The 17,321-nt window shown below is 42.8% G+C and overlaps 1 protein-coding gene across 2 annotated transcripts in view; it reads right to left on the bottom strand.

Annotated features, from left to right (window-relative positions):
- Positions 1–16,772, bottom strand: part of LOC116698830 (integrin alpha-6) — a 34,364-nt gene extending 17,592 nt beyond the window's left edge. For both annotated transcript variants that reach the window (XM_032531027.1, XM_032531029.1), the window contains exons 1-13: positions 16,501–16,772; positions 9,248–9,375; positions 9,054–9,133; positions 6,953–7,211; positions 6,609–6,740; positions 6,202–6,415; positions 5,919–6,112; positions 5,719–5,816; positions 4,086–4,213; positions 3,913–4,002; positions 3,740–3,801; positions 2,859–3,022; positions 1,467–1,610 (exon numbers count right to left, since the gene is read on the bottom strand). In XM_032531027.1, the coding sequence (XP_032386918.1) occupies positions 1,467–1,610; positions 2,859–3,022; positions 3,740–3,801; positions 3,913–4,002; positions 4,086–4,213; positions 5,719–5,816; positions 5,919–6,112; positions 6,202–6,415; positions 6,609–6,740; positions 6,953–7,211; positions 9,054–9,133; positions 9,248–9,375; positions 16,501–16,691 (1,884 nt within the window). In that variant the 5' untranslated portion in view covers positions 16,692–16,772. The remainder of the gene's footprint in view (positions 1–1,466; positions 1,611–2,858; positions 3,023–3,739; positions 3,802–3,912; positions 4,003–4,085; positions 4,214–5,718; positions 5,817–5,918; positions 6,113–6,201; positions 6,416–6,608; positions 6,741–6,952; positions 7,212–9,053; positions 9,134–9,247; positions 9,376–16,500) is intronic.
- Positions 16,773–17,321: the final 549 nt, after the last annotated feature.

The following is a 17,321-nucleotide window of genomic DNA, read 5'->3' as shown; positions in this document are numbered from 1 at the left end:
TGGGGGTCGTGGGCTGAAAGTTTTGGGAACCCCTGCTCTACTACATATAGAAACAAAAGGTCAATACAAATATTTTGTCAATAAATGATACATAAAATACAGTACAGTAAAATCCACCCTTGATTAACACTATCTCGACAACATTCCTGCGTGTTGTGTTTGATTAATATAGGATACCCATTTCGACCATAAGATTACAAATCTATTCATATGCAATGTGCGAAAATGTCTTTCCATCTGGTAGATTTCATCAACACAATCTCTCCAAAAGGAGCCAGTGTCTGGTGACACTTTTCTTATAAGCAGTGATTAAAATTCTGAAGAGATATTTTTCTTCATCAGCTAAAATGTCCGTGTTACCCGGGATAAAGTTGGTAAATTTGAAGGATACTTTTGTGTTAAAAATATTTTTGATATCTATATGTATCTCTAACCAATATTGTTTTATTACTGGACAGACCCAGAATATATGGCAACAGTTGGCATCATCACTTCCGCACTGTCTCCAGCACTTAGTCTCGCACGTCATATCTTTCATATTAGACCAGACTTTTTAATGAAGAGAATTCCTTGGTTTATTGCTACAGGATGTTTTTTTTGTTATTTAGATATTATCTTTTACCTGATGCAACATTCCCAGGATTAGGGCTGGGTAAAATTTCACGATATTCTTGAACAAATGTCAATATTTCGACAATACTGTAGGGTTGACTATTGGTGCTTTAACAAAAGGTTATTTACATGATGAGATTTTTGATTAATAATCACCAGAAAGGATTTATTGACTTAGTGGAGCAAAGGTAAATAATAGAACAGCTAGAACAGTCTGGTGAGTTAAAAAAAAAATGACATCACTTTACTGTAATGCAGCCTGTAAACCAGGTAAAGACACTTCCCATATTACAATATTACTACACCCAAAATCTAAGACTAGTCTCATATTGCAATATTGATATAATATCGATATATTACCCAGCCCTAACCAGGATGCCCACTCTTAAATTAAAACCTTAAAATCTACTGATCGGGGGGGTGACACAGAGTGCCTTCTCAAATAACAAAAAGGGGCAGTGCAGTGCACATTACTTATTATTATTATTATTATAATATTAATATTATTATTGTGTACATTTACTCACTTTATTTTAACTTATCTCTCACACGTTCTATTGATTTGATTTAATATGATTTTGTAATATACCGTAATATTTGTAATATATATATTTTTTAATCATGTCTTTTTTTATTTACAAACTTATTTATGTAATTATTTTTCGCTATGGTTGCCATAATTGTTTTTGTTTTGTATGTTTCTCATTTCTTGTATAGCTAACATCCCTTTTGTAAAATTAAGAAAAAAATTCTGAGGACATAAAGAGTCTCACGGAGGTTTGGATGTGTATAGGTTAAAAAAACAAAAAATATATGTATATACATTAAAAAGAATATCTTTTGTGCATACGAACCTCCGATCGAGTTATGGGGGGCTCCTTGGCGTCCAGGACCGGGGCCAGGGGAGGAGCTGAGCTCTGTCTGCGTTTCCGGTTGCTGTTCAAGATGTTCACGGACACGTCGACGGGGATCCCCCGCAGCTTGTCACGGATATTATCCTATAGAATGATACATTATTCACTAACCATAATGAAGGCTGTCAACGAATATTTTACATTCGAATACTAAAAAGAAACAGACATTTGAATGTGAAAATGTATGTAGAATATTATAACAGTAAAGAAGGGGACTCCAGAGACTATGTGCCTCGTTTGTGGGCCTGGGCCGCAGCTTGCTGTCTGATGTGTCTTTTCCACCAAGACTAACCAGATGCTGGTTCTGGTTCTGGTGCTGTTGCCAGTTTGGTGCTGGTTCTACTCGGCAGTTCTCTAAGAACCAGCTGGATCTTCCCCAGCCTGAGAGCCAGCAGACCGTTGGTTTCCTCCCCAGACCACGGTGGTTCTGGTTTCCCATCCATGTCCTAAGCTAACATTAACAGCTCTCTATGGTTAACAGCTGACCGGGGTTTTCAAAATGGCCGCCAGAAGTTTTTGTTTTCCAAAGTCATGATAACCCCGCCCCCAGCACCTGACGTAACCGGTTCTTATCTCTAGACCAGCGCTGGTTGGTGCTGAGTTGGAACCCGTGTTCTTGGCCCAGGTTTATTTGTGAGGAAAAGCAAAGAGCCGGTTTGATATTTGGCACCGACTCCGAACCAGCACCAGAACTGCCTTGGTGGAAAAGACACATGACTGAGCCAAATCTATACCCATGATGTTCCACTTCTGGGATTTCTGCCGTACTGCCAGAAATTCCGCCACTTCTGTCGCTCTTTCTTTGTGAAACCGTTGCTCCATCCTGCACTTAGTGCCGCCCAACACGATTGTGATCGGTTTAAAGAAATGCCAATAAACCAGAGCACCTTTTCTCCCATCCCGGAATGCTGTGTGGACTAGCCAGACCCTCCTTGGCAGAGCTGTGGAGGAAGGCCTGGCAACGCGAGACTAGCTTGACCCCAGTCCATCGGGAAGAGAATTCCCAGCGAGCGAGTGGGCGTGGTGACGTTCTATCACGCGGCTGCCGCTATCGAAAGGGATCAAACAACGAGACGAGGGCCAAGAAGACGTCCCAACAAAGACGCTAACGTAAATCTTTAACTGCAGAGACAACAAGAAAATATCATTGGACAAATTCATGGAACAGCAGGAGACTCGGTTGGGGACGGCTTTGTGACGGCGGGGTAATCTGCAGCCTGTCCTGTCCCTGTTCCCGAGATTATGTACATAATGCACGGACATAGATATTCAATTTATATACCTCTGTGGTGTTTTAGGACAAATATTTGAATGTCCGGAGAGAGTCACTACCTGTATGACAAGCTGACGCTTAATGCACTTTTTCTGTCCTTTACTGTCCAGGGGGACTGTTCCGCTGGACTTGTAGGAACCCTCCGTGGGCTGGGAGATGGTCACCCTGGGGATGAGACCGTTCTTCCTCTGGACAGCGTCCGCCTCGATGGAGTAGGACACCGCTAGATGGGACGGACACAGGGAAGTGAGAGAGAGGAGGATAAAGAACGACATGCATAGCTTCTGTTGTTGAATCTCTGATAATAAGAAGCAAAAACTCTATAGAGACGACATGTTGCTTTAAAGAGCCCCTATGATACTTCTTTTCAGCATCATATTTGTAATATTGTGGTCTACTGGGATAGGTATACATGGTTTGATGTTCAAAAAACATTAAGTTGCTCATACTGCCCATAGTTACAGTACCTCTGCCTGAAACACTTTGTCTGAGCCCTTAGCCCGCCTTCCCGGAGCCAAGTCTGCTCTGATTGGTCAGCTGGCCCACTCTGTTGTGGTTTGTCCCCAAATTCAAACTAGCCACTGGTGGTAGGCTAAGACCCCCTGGGACACGAACTAAGCGGTATGCTCTCTCTTGTATACCTCAGACTATTACACAGCAAAACAAGCACTTTAAATGTACATTTTTATAAGTTTTTATGTTATTGTATTTATGTATAGTATTGTACTGTAGTGTATTTATTGTATTGTATTTATGCTTTCATTTTTATGGGTATTAAAGCAGGTATGAGCACTGTAATTTCCATTTTTATGGATGAAATAAACTTGACTTGACTTGGGCGGGCTGTGCCGACGTTTCAAAGTTTTTTTTTAACTTTATACATCTATTACATACACAAAACACTAAATAAGAAAGAGATGTCAAAGATAGCTCAGCTTACTCAGTCTGGGAGCATAGCTCATGGGGTTGGCAGTGAGGGTGAAGCAGACGTCAACGTCCAAACTGGGAACACAATGCAGTTCATCCACAATCAGACACAGGACTGGCAAAGTGTTCAACAGGTTGTTTTCTCATAAGTTTAATGAAAGTCCAGTGTCAAAAAACCAAACTCACCAGAATTTGTCGCCACAGTTCTTCTGGGTGAGGTCGATTACCTCCGGGGAGAACTTGATTTCCTTCTTGATGTTAACAACCGGACGGGCTCTACGGAGGACAGAACTCACGTTAGCAACTAAATAAGGACAATCGGAGACTTACATTGAAGAGGAATGTGCCGGTTCACTCACTTGTAGATGAAGACGGCGTCAGAGAGGGATCCCACAGCCAGGTCAGGGTAGGAGTTCTTATCCAAGTCCATGTTTCCTGCCAAAGAGTAGCCAAACAGCTTCACTCCTAAAGGCTTTCCGGACAGAACCTGAGGCAAGACAAACACACATGTCAAGAGGCTTAGTCCTCGACGCAGCAGCTGCGGGTTCAACTCCGACCTGCGGCGCTTTGCTGCATGTCATTCCCACTCTTTCTCCCCTTTCAAGTCTAAGCTGTCTCTTCGGAAATAACGGCTAAAAATGAATGCCCAAGACGATTGTAATTGGTTTTAAGAGATGCAAAAAAAATGTTTTCCTGTCCCGGAATGTGTGTGTGGTTGTGGAGCTAGAGCTAGCTAAGACTAGCTACAACCTAACAAACATAGTAATCTATATTATGATGGACAATATCCCCACATTTCACCTAAATTACATTTTTAGACCGGTCACACGGATTTAAGACCCTTTTTCCTGAACACACAAAATCTGACATTTATAATGGGCAATAAAAAAATGTCATTCATCAGCATCATTTATAATGACAAATAAATGATTCTGATACATGATTATTAGAAAAATAAAATAAAAATGGACGGTCAACCATGTTATGGGTGTTGGTGTTGCATAGTCTGTCCACCAGAGGACGCCTCTAAAACGTCCTGTAGTGATGGCGTTGCATAGTCTGTTCCACCAGAGGACGCTTACACGTCCCTGTTAGTGATGGCGTTGCATAGTCTGTCCACCAGCGGCGTCTACAAAGTCCCTGTTAGTGTGGCGTTGCATAGTCTGTCCACCAGAGGACGCTCTACAACGTCCCTGTTAGTGATGCATAGTCTGTCCACCAGAGGAAGCTCTACAAAGTCCCTGTTAGTGATGGCGGTGCATAGTCTGTCCACCAGAGGACACTCTACAACGTCCTGTTAGTGATGGCGTGCATAGTCTGTCCACCAGAGGACGCTCTACAACGTCCCTGTTAGTGATGGCGTTGCATATTCTGTCACCAGAGGACACTCTACAACGTTTTTTAGTGATGGCGTTGCATAGTCTGTCCACAGAGGACGCTCTACAACGTCCTGGTAGTGATGGCGTTGCATAGTCTGTCCACCAGAGGACGCTCTACAACGTCCCTGTTAGTGATGGTGTTGCATAGTCTGTCCAGAGGACGTCTACAATGTCCCTGTTAGTGATGCGTTGCATAGTCGTCCACCAGAGGACGCTTAAAAGTCCCTGTTAGTGATGGTGTTGCATAGTCTGTCCACCAGAGGACGCTCTAAACGTCCCTGTTAGTGATGGCGTTGCATAGTCTGTCCACCAGAGGACGCTTGTTTTCATATTATTTTAGTGAGAACTGAATAACTAAAGTAAGGGAAATCTGTTTATGTTTTGTTACATGTTTCTGGATTTTTTTTTTTTTATATTTATCGGCCGATTTATCTGAATATCGTATTTTTAAATAACCAAATATTTGTATTGATGTCAGTCAATACAAATATATAATATAAATACAATAAAATACGTTTATTTGGATTCAACTTTCTTAGACGTTAACATTACACATTTGGACAAAATGTATATTTAAAAATTAAATTAGCTACACCGCCGGCATCTAACATACCTGTGCAGCTTTTGTCGAGCTGAGACCCGTGGCTGCTCCGTTGTACATGTAAACTTTCCCTGCACCGTCATCCGCATGAGGAGCTCCAACCGCAAAATCTAACACAAGAACGACAATGGTGTGTTTATACAGGTACCTTTTTTCATTCAACAAAGGACACGAGAATGATCAGCTGACAGGCAAACACATTGCAGCCTCACCCTGGAAACCGTCCTGATTGATGTCCCCCAGGTTTTCCACAGCCAGGCCAAACATGGAGTCCTGAGGTCCGTCTATTCTGGTGGGCCTGACTTTATCCCACTTTCCCTCATTGTTGACGAAGACGTAGACAGCTCCTCCGATTTCCCCGTCCTTCTCAAAGTACTGCGGTGCTCCCACCACTATGTCCTGCCAGCTAACAAACAACCACAGTGCTAGTCCGTGAGTATGCAGTATTAACGCAGGAGTTACAGGTTGGGTGCTGCATCGCCCTGCGTCACTCACCCGTCCCCGTTGAGGTCCAGCACAGTCAGATCGTAGCCGAAAGATGAGGCCAGCCCTTCCCCTTGCAGGATGTACTCATCGACCATGATTTTGCTTGTCTGCTCGCCTTTCTTCAGCAGCACCACCGCTCCACTGTGGTTCGCTCGGGGAGCCCCCGCCACCACCGTCAGCTGGCCCTTCTTGGTCAGACTATTCCCCGAGTCCAGCGAGAAGCCTTGGAGACAGAGACAAAAAAATGCTTGCTTACATAGCAAAGGTATCCTTGGGGGCTTTTTTTATCAGATAAATTTGAAAAAAAATCTGATAAACTGGGCAGCAAAGGGTCGCTGTAAATGACTCAGCCTACGACGACGGAGCGACTGAAGTGATGGTGTAACATTGATAATGAGAGGATTAAAATAGCTTACCCAGGTAGCTGGTGGAAGGAACGGGGACCAGCGCGGGGTTCTTATCTCCCTCATCTCCCACCTCAAAAGGGCCGTCGTAATAGTCGTTAATTTCTAGGAAGGTTTCGTTGTTTTGTTCCAAGCGTACCACACCTGGAGGATGCGAGAGAAAAGGAGCAGATGGGGTTAAGGCAGCAGGGAGATCTGGCTTGGAAGAAAACAATGCAAAACCCATCGCACACTCATTCTAATTTAATTAGCTGCAGTGATGAACACATGACTGAAAAAAAAGCATCACTGGCAAATTTCTTTGTAATGAAAAGTGGACATCATACACACACACACACACACACACACTAGACTACCTTTCCAGTTGTACGCCCCAGGAGCCCCAAAGATGAGGTAGTGGTAGTCCTTGTCGAATGTGGCAGAGAGGCCCTGCTGGCAGGAGCCGAACTGCTCGTGGCCTCTGTTCCTGCCGTCGCAGAAATGCCACTTCTCTCCCTCTTCCGATGGGGTATTGAAGGTAAAGGACTGACTCATCACGACGCAGCGGCCGATAATGTCGCGGGACTCGAGGGCTTTGCCCATATTGCTCCGCCGCTGGTAGCGATGGGCACAGGTCTACCGAGGAAACAGAAACCCACAGTCGACTTGATGGGATGTGGATTACAGTTTTTTACGACTGCTATGATCAGTTTCCTAGACTCTTAACGCATCAACACACAACTGGCAAAACGGTTAACTTTATGCTCAGAATCACACATTGTAAACTAAACTAAAATTTTGAAAATACAATAAAACACTAACACAATTCACTATGTCTACCAAAACACTGCAACACATGTTCAGTCCCAACAGGAGCATTACGTCAGTCATAGAACAATGTCATAAAAACACTAATATCAGGTGGAATTACAGAAACTGCATATTTTAGGTGTCAGGTCTGCCCTTATACAATAGATAATAGATATTGTTTTGACCATATATTGAGTTTTACACTGCAGTTTCTCTTGAAGCCTCTACATTTTTGTTTTGTTGGGTTTAGTAATTACATGCATTTGGTTTCTTTTGCTGTAGAAATTCAATAAAAAAAGTAGGTTTATAGAATTTACGGTTTATGAAAAAAGGGAAACAGAGACAGAATTGTCCTGGTACTCGTCTTCTTCTCCCTCGCTCAGGAAATTTTCTTACTTTCTTTGTGTTAATCTTTACGTGTTGTTCCTTTTCTACACAAAATCAGGCCAAATTGCTCCTCTTTTTGCTGTATGTACTACTGTAACATATCCGCTGTGGCACGGTTTGGGACTTCGGTTACTGTAATCTTCGCTGTCAAAGTACAACACTCACTTACTGTAACATCTGAAGAATACTGCAAAAACAGACGGTCATGTGATTGAAAGAAACTCAACCTCTGAGTGTGTTTCCTAGATGGGAATCAGCTGGGATTGGTCTATTTGCATAACTTCAAACATCTGTTTCTCTCATTTAACAATGGAATAAAATGCAAGGGGATATACGTATATGCGTTTCAATTTACGATATGAATAGTTGTTCACTTTGACTTTAGCCTGAGATAGGTTTAGAACATGATGGTATCTGTTCGGACATACAGTGTGAAAGCATTTGCAAATTGGACAATTGTTTTGGTCTTGGTTGAGCTTGTGTGTAAAAGACATTCAACCATTTTACATTTGTGTTAACTGTATGCATTTTGTCTCAAAGCAACAATAAATGTGTTAATTGTATAGCCTACACAGATAGATGTTGTGCTAACTGTGTTAAGAGCTTAGAAAAGTTGTTGAAAGTATTGGAGAAAAAAAAACAGGAACAGGTTTACAGTGAAATGTAATGTTTTTGGGGTTTAGATGCCACAGTGATTAGCCACTTGAACTCCAATCCCAGTTGAATTTCTCCTTACTGTGACTAGCTTCAAAGCCAGAAAAAGCCAATCACTCATAGATTCGACATGGTAAGTATACATTCTGCAGGGCTGCAACTTTTAGTAGATCTCCACTGTTTACACCCGTTTTATGAGGCATCTATGCTGTTGTACATAATTGTAAATTGAAAAAATTGAGTTTTAAACTGTTGGTTGGACAAAACAAGCAATTCTGGTAAAATGTTATTTCATTTTTCGGACAATGAAGTGATTAATCTAACAAAGAATTCTCAGATTAATCAAAATCCTAAATCTTAATCTTAAATGCAGCTCTAAAATGTTGTCTGTGCTTGATTCAGAGCTTCAATGAATATTACCTGACATAAATATTATGGCTGCACTATTATTGGACGATTTGAATTGTTGTTTTACATGGCCCTGTAATCCAGCATGGCATTTGACGCCTTTGGAAACCACAGAGAACAGAGTAGCACGCCTGTTACAGTTTCCCCAGAGTTTGTAATATCATCCTGAAGTTGTTAAATTTCAATGTCGTGGTCAGATAAAAAGACACTCAGGCTTACCACAACCCTTCCTCCTGGCCCCTGACTGTTGACCGTCACTCCCATCCACTGGTTCTCTTTGCTCTCGTTCTCTGTGTCCTCTACACAGACACAGGGACAGGAATAGACACAAAAAGATGATATTGTAAGTCAAATATTGGGGAGATGTGTGCATGCATATCTTAAAACTGCACAGATGCCTGCAGATATCTCACCGTTGTTGTCAAAGTTAACTCTGAGGCAACCAGCTGAGGTGGTGGTCACGTCACAGTTGTACAGTCCTCCTGTCACTTTGGATTTTTGGCGACTCAGAGCTTTGGCTCTCGGGGCCCCGACCAGCAGCCTGCAAGGGCCAACACAAATCAATCTGTTAAACCACATGCAGCTCAATCAGAATGGGGAGCATTCCGGCATTTTCTTCCACTTGCACATCATATTATCACACATTCCAGTCTACTGTGTCACACAGTAGACACATTCACACACACACAAACACGCACACGCACACACACACACACACAGACAAACACGCAGACACATCCGCCACCAAACTGATGTTCCATGTCCTCATGGCCTCTTTCGACTGAGGCAAAGACCCCCTTCAATCGCCTGCCGTGGTTGTTTGTACTTGGCTGTCTATCTCTCTCCCCACACACACACACAAGCCCCCCCCCACAATCCCACACACCACCACTCAACCCACATCCCACCCACACAAACACACCACACCCACAACACACCCACACACACACACACCACACAACACACAACACACCACACACACACACACACACACACAAACACACACACACAAACACACACACACACAAACACACACACACACACACACACACACAACACACACACACACACAAACAAAACACACACACACACACACACACCACACACACCACACCACACACACACACACACATGCTGCCATGTGGACCAAGGACAAATGCCACACCCAAGTCTTGATGGTGGGCATCCTCCAGTTCCCCAAACAAGTCATGGATGTCTTCCTTTGGACTGATGCTTCTCTCTCTGTCAATGTTTTTACTTCAAAGGGGCCAAATATCGGACAAACACCAATAAACAGTTATATGAACATTAAATGATGTTAGGATGGATTCATGTTAATTATATAAATGTATTTGTATGGCAATATAAAAACAAAAGTTCTCAGCTATAATTATAGTTATATAATATGAAAAATAAATTAGAATTAATTATACTGTTTATACTATACTATACTCTTGTTCGCGAGTGAGGGGACCACGGAGCGTGAGATTGGTGGAGAATCGGAGCAGCCGGTGCGGTATTACTTCCGTTTATCGCACCGTTGTGACGAAAAGAGAGCTGAGCCAGAAGGCAAAGCTCTCGATCTACCGGGCAATTTGTTCCTACCCTACCTATGGTCATGAAGGCTGGGTCATGACCGAAAGAACGAGATCCAGGGTACAAGCGGCCGAAATGGGTTTCCTCAGGAGGGTGGCTGGCGTCTCCTTAGAGATAGGGTGAGAAGCTCAGTCATCGAGAGGGATCGGAGTAGAGCGCTGCTCCTTCGCGTCGAAAGGAGCCAGTTGAGGTGGTTCTGGCATCTGGTAAGGATGCCTCCTGGGCGCCTCCCTAGGGAGGTGTTCCAGGCACGTCCAGCTGGGAGGAGGCCTCGGGGAAGACCCAGGACTAGGTGGAGAGATTATATCTCCAACTGGCCTGGGAACGCCTCGGGATCCCCCAGTCGGAGCTGGTTGATGTGGCTCGGGAAAGGGAAGTTTGGGGTCCCCTACTGGAGCTGCTGCCCCCGCGACCCAATACCGGATAAGCGGATGAAGATGGATGGATGGATGGATGTTTATACTATTGATCCCTAGTGGGGAAATTACAAGATACACTATGTTTTGTTAGTAATCAGTACACACAGGCCTGAAATACACACACACACACACAAACACATATGCTCAGGATCTAGACATGTTAGAGTGAGGGTGCTGTTGGTGATGGACAAGCACCCTGAGCAGTTGGGGGGTACAATGCCCTGGCAGTGCCCAGGAGGTGAAGTGGCATCTCTCTACCGATCCACACTCCATACGCTGGTCCGTACAGGGACTTGAACCAGCAACCCTCCAGTTCCCAAACCAACACACTATGGAATGAGATACTGCCACTGCAGTTTAATGGGGTTTTCCCAGTCTGTGTGTGCGTGTGCGTGTGCGTGTGTGTTCCAGAAGCTCTCTGGCTTCCTTTGTCTGTCCAGAGTTACCGTTGCGCAGCACACTGTCTTCACCAGATGAGATTAAGCAAAGCCATTTTTAGCTGGAAACACAAAGCGTCCTCAGAGACACACACCATGTGGGAGGGAACCATCTACAGAGAGATGCAGTCGGAGTGAAGAGCTGAGGCCTAATGAGATCAGCCTGTTGGCAGCGACCCCTCGTCAACACTAACTGCATGGGGAGAAGACGTCAAAAATAGAAAGCGCAACGGCGTAAATCATCGGGAATATTGACTTCAGAGGGCGTGATGGGGATTAGCAAAGGACAATAAATCTATTTTTGAGACATACAAAATTATGACTTGTTAAATCTCTTCACAAAGTTGTCCACAGTTCAATATGCTAAAGAAATAGCTCTTAAATAAAATGTCATCACAATGGAAACAAACTCACACTGTTGATCCAACGTCAACCACTGGATTGGTTTGGCTTTGATTCACAAACCTGAGCACTATAATTTGAGCCGTTGTCATCCAGTAAGTGTCCAATCTTGCTTTTTTTTTTAACTACTATGAAAGGGAATGACACTCGACACAGATATCAACTCTCCATCACCAAAGGGTGCTACCGTAGAAAACAGAAAAACATATTTTTGGGCATGTGCTTGTCTATCAAAGATGAGTCTAATTTATCGCTTTAAAGACGACTGACTAACAGTGAATCGCAGGTGGACACGTCTTCACTCCCACTGTCCTCGGAGACACAGGAAGTCAGGAGAATAGACAGAAAGAGCTCTGCCAAGACACATTGAACTCTGGGAAATGGTGTCACTAGGTCTGGGGTCTCTGCAGTATTATTGAATACTGTAGCTCCTTCTTCTGCATAATCCCATTGTGATACTCATCCACTCATTTGGCAATGGCTTGAATGGACCAGTAATATAAAATATAATAACAACTTATAAAGCTTATAAGTAGTTGCTTACACATGATGCAAATTATAAAAAGCCTTGTTTAAGAATCTAAAGTGGAGACTAATCTTAGTACACACATATTATCTGTATTGCTACACACTATTAGTATGTTGTGCTATTGATGAGTAAAGGGCTCACATGTTGTGTCAGGGACTAGAGGAATCCCCAACACACAGTCTACAGGAAGGACAAAGACAAGCGTGTGACTGTGTGTCTGTGTGTGTGTGTGTGTGTGTGTGTGTGTGTGTGTGTGTGTGTGTGTGTGGCTGGCAGTGGCTCTCACACACACAGGCAGAGTGACCATTACATAGACATCCCATTGAGAGATGTGTGTTGGTGTTTTTCACAAGCAGCACACTGGCTGCCGGCGAGGGCACAGCCCGTTGCTTGGCGACAGCTAGCGGCACCCAATCATGTAGACCTCCAAACAAGTTGCAGATCCAGAGGTTCACGTCTTGTGTTACCCAACTTCTCTCTCCATGCGTCTGCCAGGATCGAGCCCGGCTGAGTCTGATTAACAGCTGATGTTCGGTGCCCAGATGTAAAACTGATCCATATTCTCGGCATTCTTTCAACCATCCCCTCTTTCTTTTCTCTCTCTCTTTGATGTTGGATACCCTCAACTAACCCGAGGGGAAAGGTATGTGGGGAAGGACTAAGTCAGAGTCTCACACTTGTACACGCTCACACACAAAGTTGATTACACTGTTCTAGACACAGAGGGACATTGACATGACTATTTACCGTGCCGGATTGTCCGGCTTTCCTCTTTCCCACAGCGTGTCCCTTTATCCTTCACTCTTCTTGCTACCTCTACATTTCCCCAGAGCCAGCTTTTTTCTCAGAAACACACTCACACACACACACACACACACACACACACACACACACACACACACGCACACACACACATTTCTCAGACTCGATCCAAACTCTTAAACTTCCCTAACCTCTCACACTGTCTCCTCCTCCCTCCAACTCCCCGCTCATGCATTTTGCACTTTCCCTCTTGATTGTATTATACACACACACAGCTCCTCCTGGTAATTATGACCAACCATGGAATGCGACACACACACACACACACACACACACTGACACGTGCACACATGCACATACACGATTCCCACCAGCTCCTGCAGTCTCCTGCAGGTACATGTAGCACTCATCCCTGTGGGGCATGAAATAAACTGGAATATAGAAGTCAGAATTCAAGTTGGCATGCGTGGCTGGCAAAGGATTATGACTCAGTGTGCACACCCAGCAGTGAGGAGACACATATGGGGGGGACACAAGCACACACACGCCAACACTTATCTCAGCACACATGTTGTTGCAATGTGTACTTTAGTGAACTTAAATCATCACAGCACACAAAATCTATCTATCTATCTATCTATCTATCTATCTATCTATCTATCGCCTCAGGTTAGGAATGTATCAAGCAGTTTTCTGACACTCTTCCAAGTGACTGACAACAAGGCAACGCCTCAGTGCCAAGCCACAGCATGCATCAGCACCATTAAAACACACCAAACCGACACACGCATACACACACACACACACATCCACATCCACAGGCAGTAGAGAAAAACAGTAAAACAAACATCTCAAACAGCTCATTTGTCGTCATGATGAGCTTGGACTGAACCACTGATGATTAATTACAAGATTATATTGCAAAAGACTTGGTCCAAAAACTATTCCACTATGTGTAGTATAATTGTACTTGACAACATGTTGAGCGTGTGTGTGTGTGTGTGTGTGTGTGTGTGTGTGTGTGTGTGTGTGTGTGTTGTGTGGTGTGTGTGTGTTTTGTCTCACCCACCTCCCGTTTTGTCCTTTCTGTTGTGGCCCTGGGACGCGTTCCTATGTCCCAGTGTGTTGTTTGTAACTGTTTGTGAATATTATGTTTCCTATATTATTTTTTTCTGAATATACAGTATAAAAAAAATGTAATCATAAAAAAATAGTTCCATAAAATGTCAGACAATAGTTTAAAAGAACATGTCAATGGCACTTTCCCAGAGCCATTGCTGTATTGAAATTTTGTTTGACTAACAGTTCAAAACTAAGGATTCGGTTGTCTATCACAGACGATGAGGAAAAGCAGCGTATCTTCATATTTAAAGAGCTGGAATACGCAAATGTTTGGCATTTTTGTATGAACATCACTTGAATAATTAATGGATTATCAAAATTGCAGATTCATTTGACAACTCCCTCTACATGATCTACTCTGATGTTTGTTGCTTTCCAGTTCACACAATCCAAGTGTTACTTTCCAACCTGAAGAGAGGGACGCTGTGGTGACTTTGGTCTTGTGCTGATCACCATGTGTCTTTCATTAAACAGTGTGTGAGTGTGTGTGCGTGCGTGTGTGTGTGTATAAATAAGTTTAAAGAACCTCAACCAACTAGTTTTAAAACGCTGCTTACACATCCATGCATCAGTATTCATAATCCAATGATATCATTATTTTTTCTGCATTGAGTACTTTTACTTTTGATAGTTTAAGTATATTTTGATGGTTACTAGTTTATGATACATTTTCACAGCAGCACTTTGATTTGAGTATTTATGAAATGTGGTATTGCTACATGTAGCCTACTTTTAATCGGAATACTTCCTCCACCACTGATTATGAACCAGCAAAACAATGTAAAGTCCTTCATTCATAAACTAAGGAACACAGATTAACCCTCATGCTGTCCTCATGTTGTCCTCATGTTGTCCTCATGTTGTCCTATATCCATGTTCTTTTTAATTCCCCATAATAACATGACTGATTCCACACAACGCTCTTTGCCAAGTACAAATCTCTAATTTCATGAATTTTGGGGCGTCTTATTCAATATTATAGTATTTTAAAAACAAATTGAAGTGCTTTTGAAATAGTATTGAGTAAAAGTTGACATATTCCAGTCTGTGATTATCCATCAACATCCATTCCTTTAATTTTAGTCTCAATAATTCCTAATTTCTGCTTTTCTAACTCAAACATCAGGTATAATTTCCTATAAATGAGGTTTATTGACCATAAATTCCAAAAATAACTGTAAAACTAAAGTTAATAAGTTAGTGTTAAGTAGTGTTGAAAACGTCAAAAAAGTGACAAACATTGAAAAAAAGCGACAAAAATGTAAAAAAAAGTTAAAAACATTGACTAAAAAGCTTCAACAAAAGGGTTTAGTGTTAATTTTAACAGGAAGACAACAAAAGGGTTAAATAATTGGACAGCGCTGATCTCAGGCCAGTTAATATTCAGGTTAGTCTTTATGCAGACATATGCCAAAAATGATCCAATGAGATCTCACTCTTATCTAAAACCACTCTGGGAGGAAGTCAACAAAAAAACAGAGAGAGAGAGAGAGAGAGAGAGAGAGTAACTTTATGTTTTATCCTGCCACAATACAAGGCAAATACATAGAGACTTTTATATATTATAATTTATATTTTTCTATTCTTTTGTTGTTGTTTCAAAGTACCCTTTGAGGGACATCATTTGTTTAGTAGCTACAATTATATCATAAGTGTCCTGTTTACTTGTATTATTATATCAGATATATCAGATATGTATTTACTCATTATTGTTGTTTATCTGCATGTTTCTGCATGTTCTTATGATTTGGCAACACAGAAGGATTTTTTTTGTCATGCCAATACAGCAACAGGAAATTGAGAGAGAGAGAGAGAGAGAGAGAGAGAGAGAGAGAGAGAGAGACAGACAGACAGAGAGAGAGAGAGAGAGAGAGAGAGAGAGAGAGAGAGAAACGTGGCCAAGCACACAAATCTGCTATGGGTCCAATAAAAACTCACATGTAGACTCAACAAAGATGGCCAAGGGGTGAGCTTATGGCTACACCTCCAACAGGTGTATGCAGGGTAGCCTACAGTGCATTCTGCTGAGAAGCTGAGGGAAATGGCTTGTTAAAATCTGGTGGTAAAGAGCCTAAAGCTTTAAATCTAACGTTACCTGTGACATATTCTAAAGTTACCTGAGCTCAAATCATTAACGTTGGCACTCAGCCCTCGTGGCATTTCTGCAGTGACTTATTAAATGTAGTGGATTTCTTTTCTTCTTCCTGTAACAGCTGTAACACTCCAAAACTACAGGCGTCTGCTCCGCACTGCTGTGACATTTAATTACATGGTCCCGGAGAGTTATTTAAATCATATAGACCTATATAGCGAGGGCGAGGAAGTTGCACAAGTAACATTAACTGCCTCCAAACATGTGCCCCCTTTTAAAAAAAATGGAAAAAAGAAGTGGTTCTTACATTTTCCTATCCACCGGAGCAAGCTGCCAGTGCATGGCGAGAGAGAAGCCGAACAAACTGCCCGGTTCTCCGTTCTTCCGCAGGACATTGTCGGTGTCCAGGTTGAACGCAGACAGCCCCCCACATCCCAGGAGAAAGACGGCCGTCCACAGTCCACAGGTGATCCTGCCCGCCATGACTTCCAATCGCATACACAACTGCACCTGAACTGGTGAAAGGTGAGTCCTTACTGAAGGTGGTGCAGAGTGCGACTGACTGACTAACTGCTGGGGGGGGGGGTTGGATGTTGTACACTTTACAGCTGCCCCTCCCACTGGCTTCTCCTGGCACAAACGCACACACACACACATACACACACACACACAAACTGTTGCTTTGATATCTATCTTATGAATATTTTGAGGGACAATATAAGTGCTTTGTTAGTTTGCAGCAGATCAATACTGTAATATAAGCAGCTCAGTGATGCCTGGGGCTTTGTCAAAACACATTTGCAGACATAAAACAGTGCTTCAGCTACACTGGCAGCTTCTGAAGGTAGATGTCTAAGGCGTTAATTTAACGTACTGTATGCTAAAGTCCCACAAGAGGGAAAATATTGGCAAAATACCCAGTAACAGGCGAGTAACGGGATTGAAAGTCCAATGTGGAAAGAATTTGATTGGAAGTTGAAGATGAGATTTTTTAGGACCCCTCTTAAGGTTTCCGTGTTTAAAAACAACCCCCCCAACACTTGCTGGAGAAACTGTGGTAGGGTGGGAGACCATATCCACATATTCTGGGACCGTCTAGTGATACAGACATACTGGAAAGACATTAAA

Source organism: Etheostoma spectabile, chromosome 12 (assembly GCF_008692095.1).
Source record: "Etheostoma spectabile isolate EspeVRDwgs_2016 chromosome 12, UIUC_Espe_1.0, whole genome shotgun sequence".
Taxonomy (NCBI): domain Eukaryota; kingdom Metazoa; phylum Chordata; class Actinopteri; order Perciformes; family Percidae; genus Etheostoma; species Etheostoma spectabile.
The sequence above is the reverse complement of the archived record's forward strand: the minus strand, read 5'-3'. Positions and strand labels throughout refer to the sequence as shown.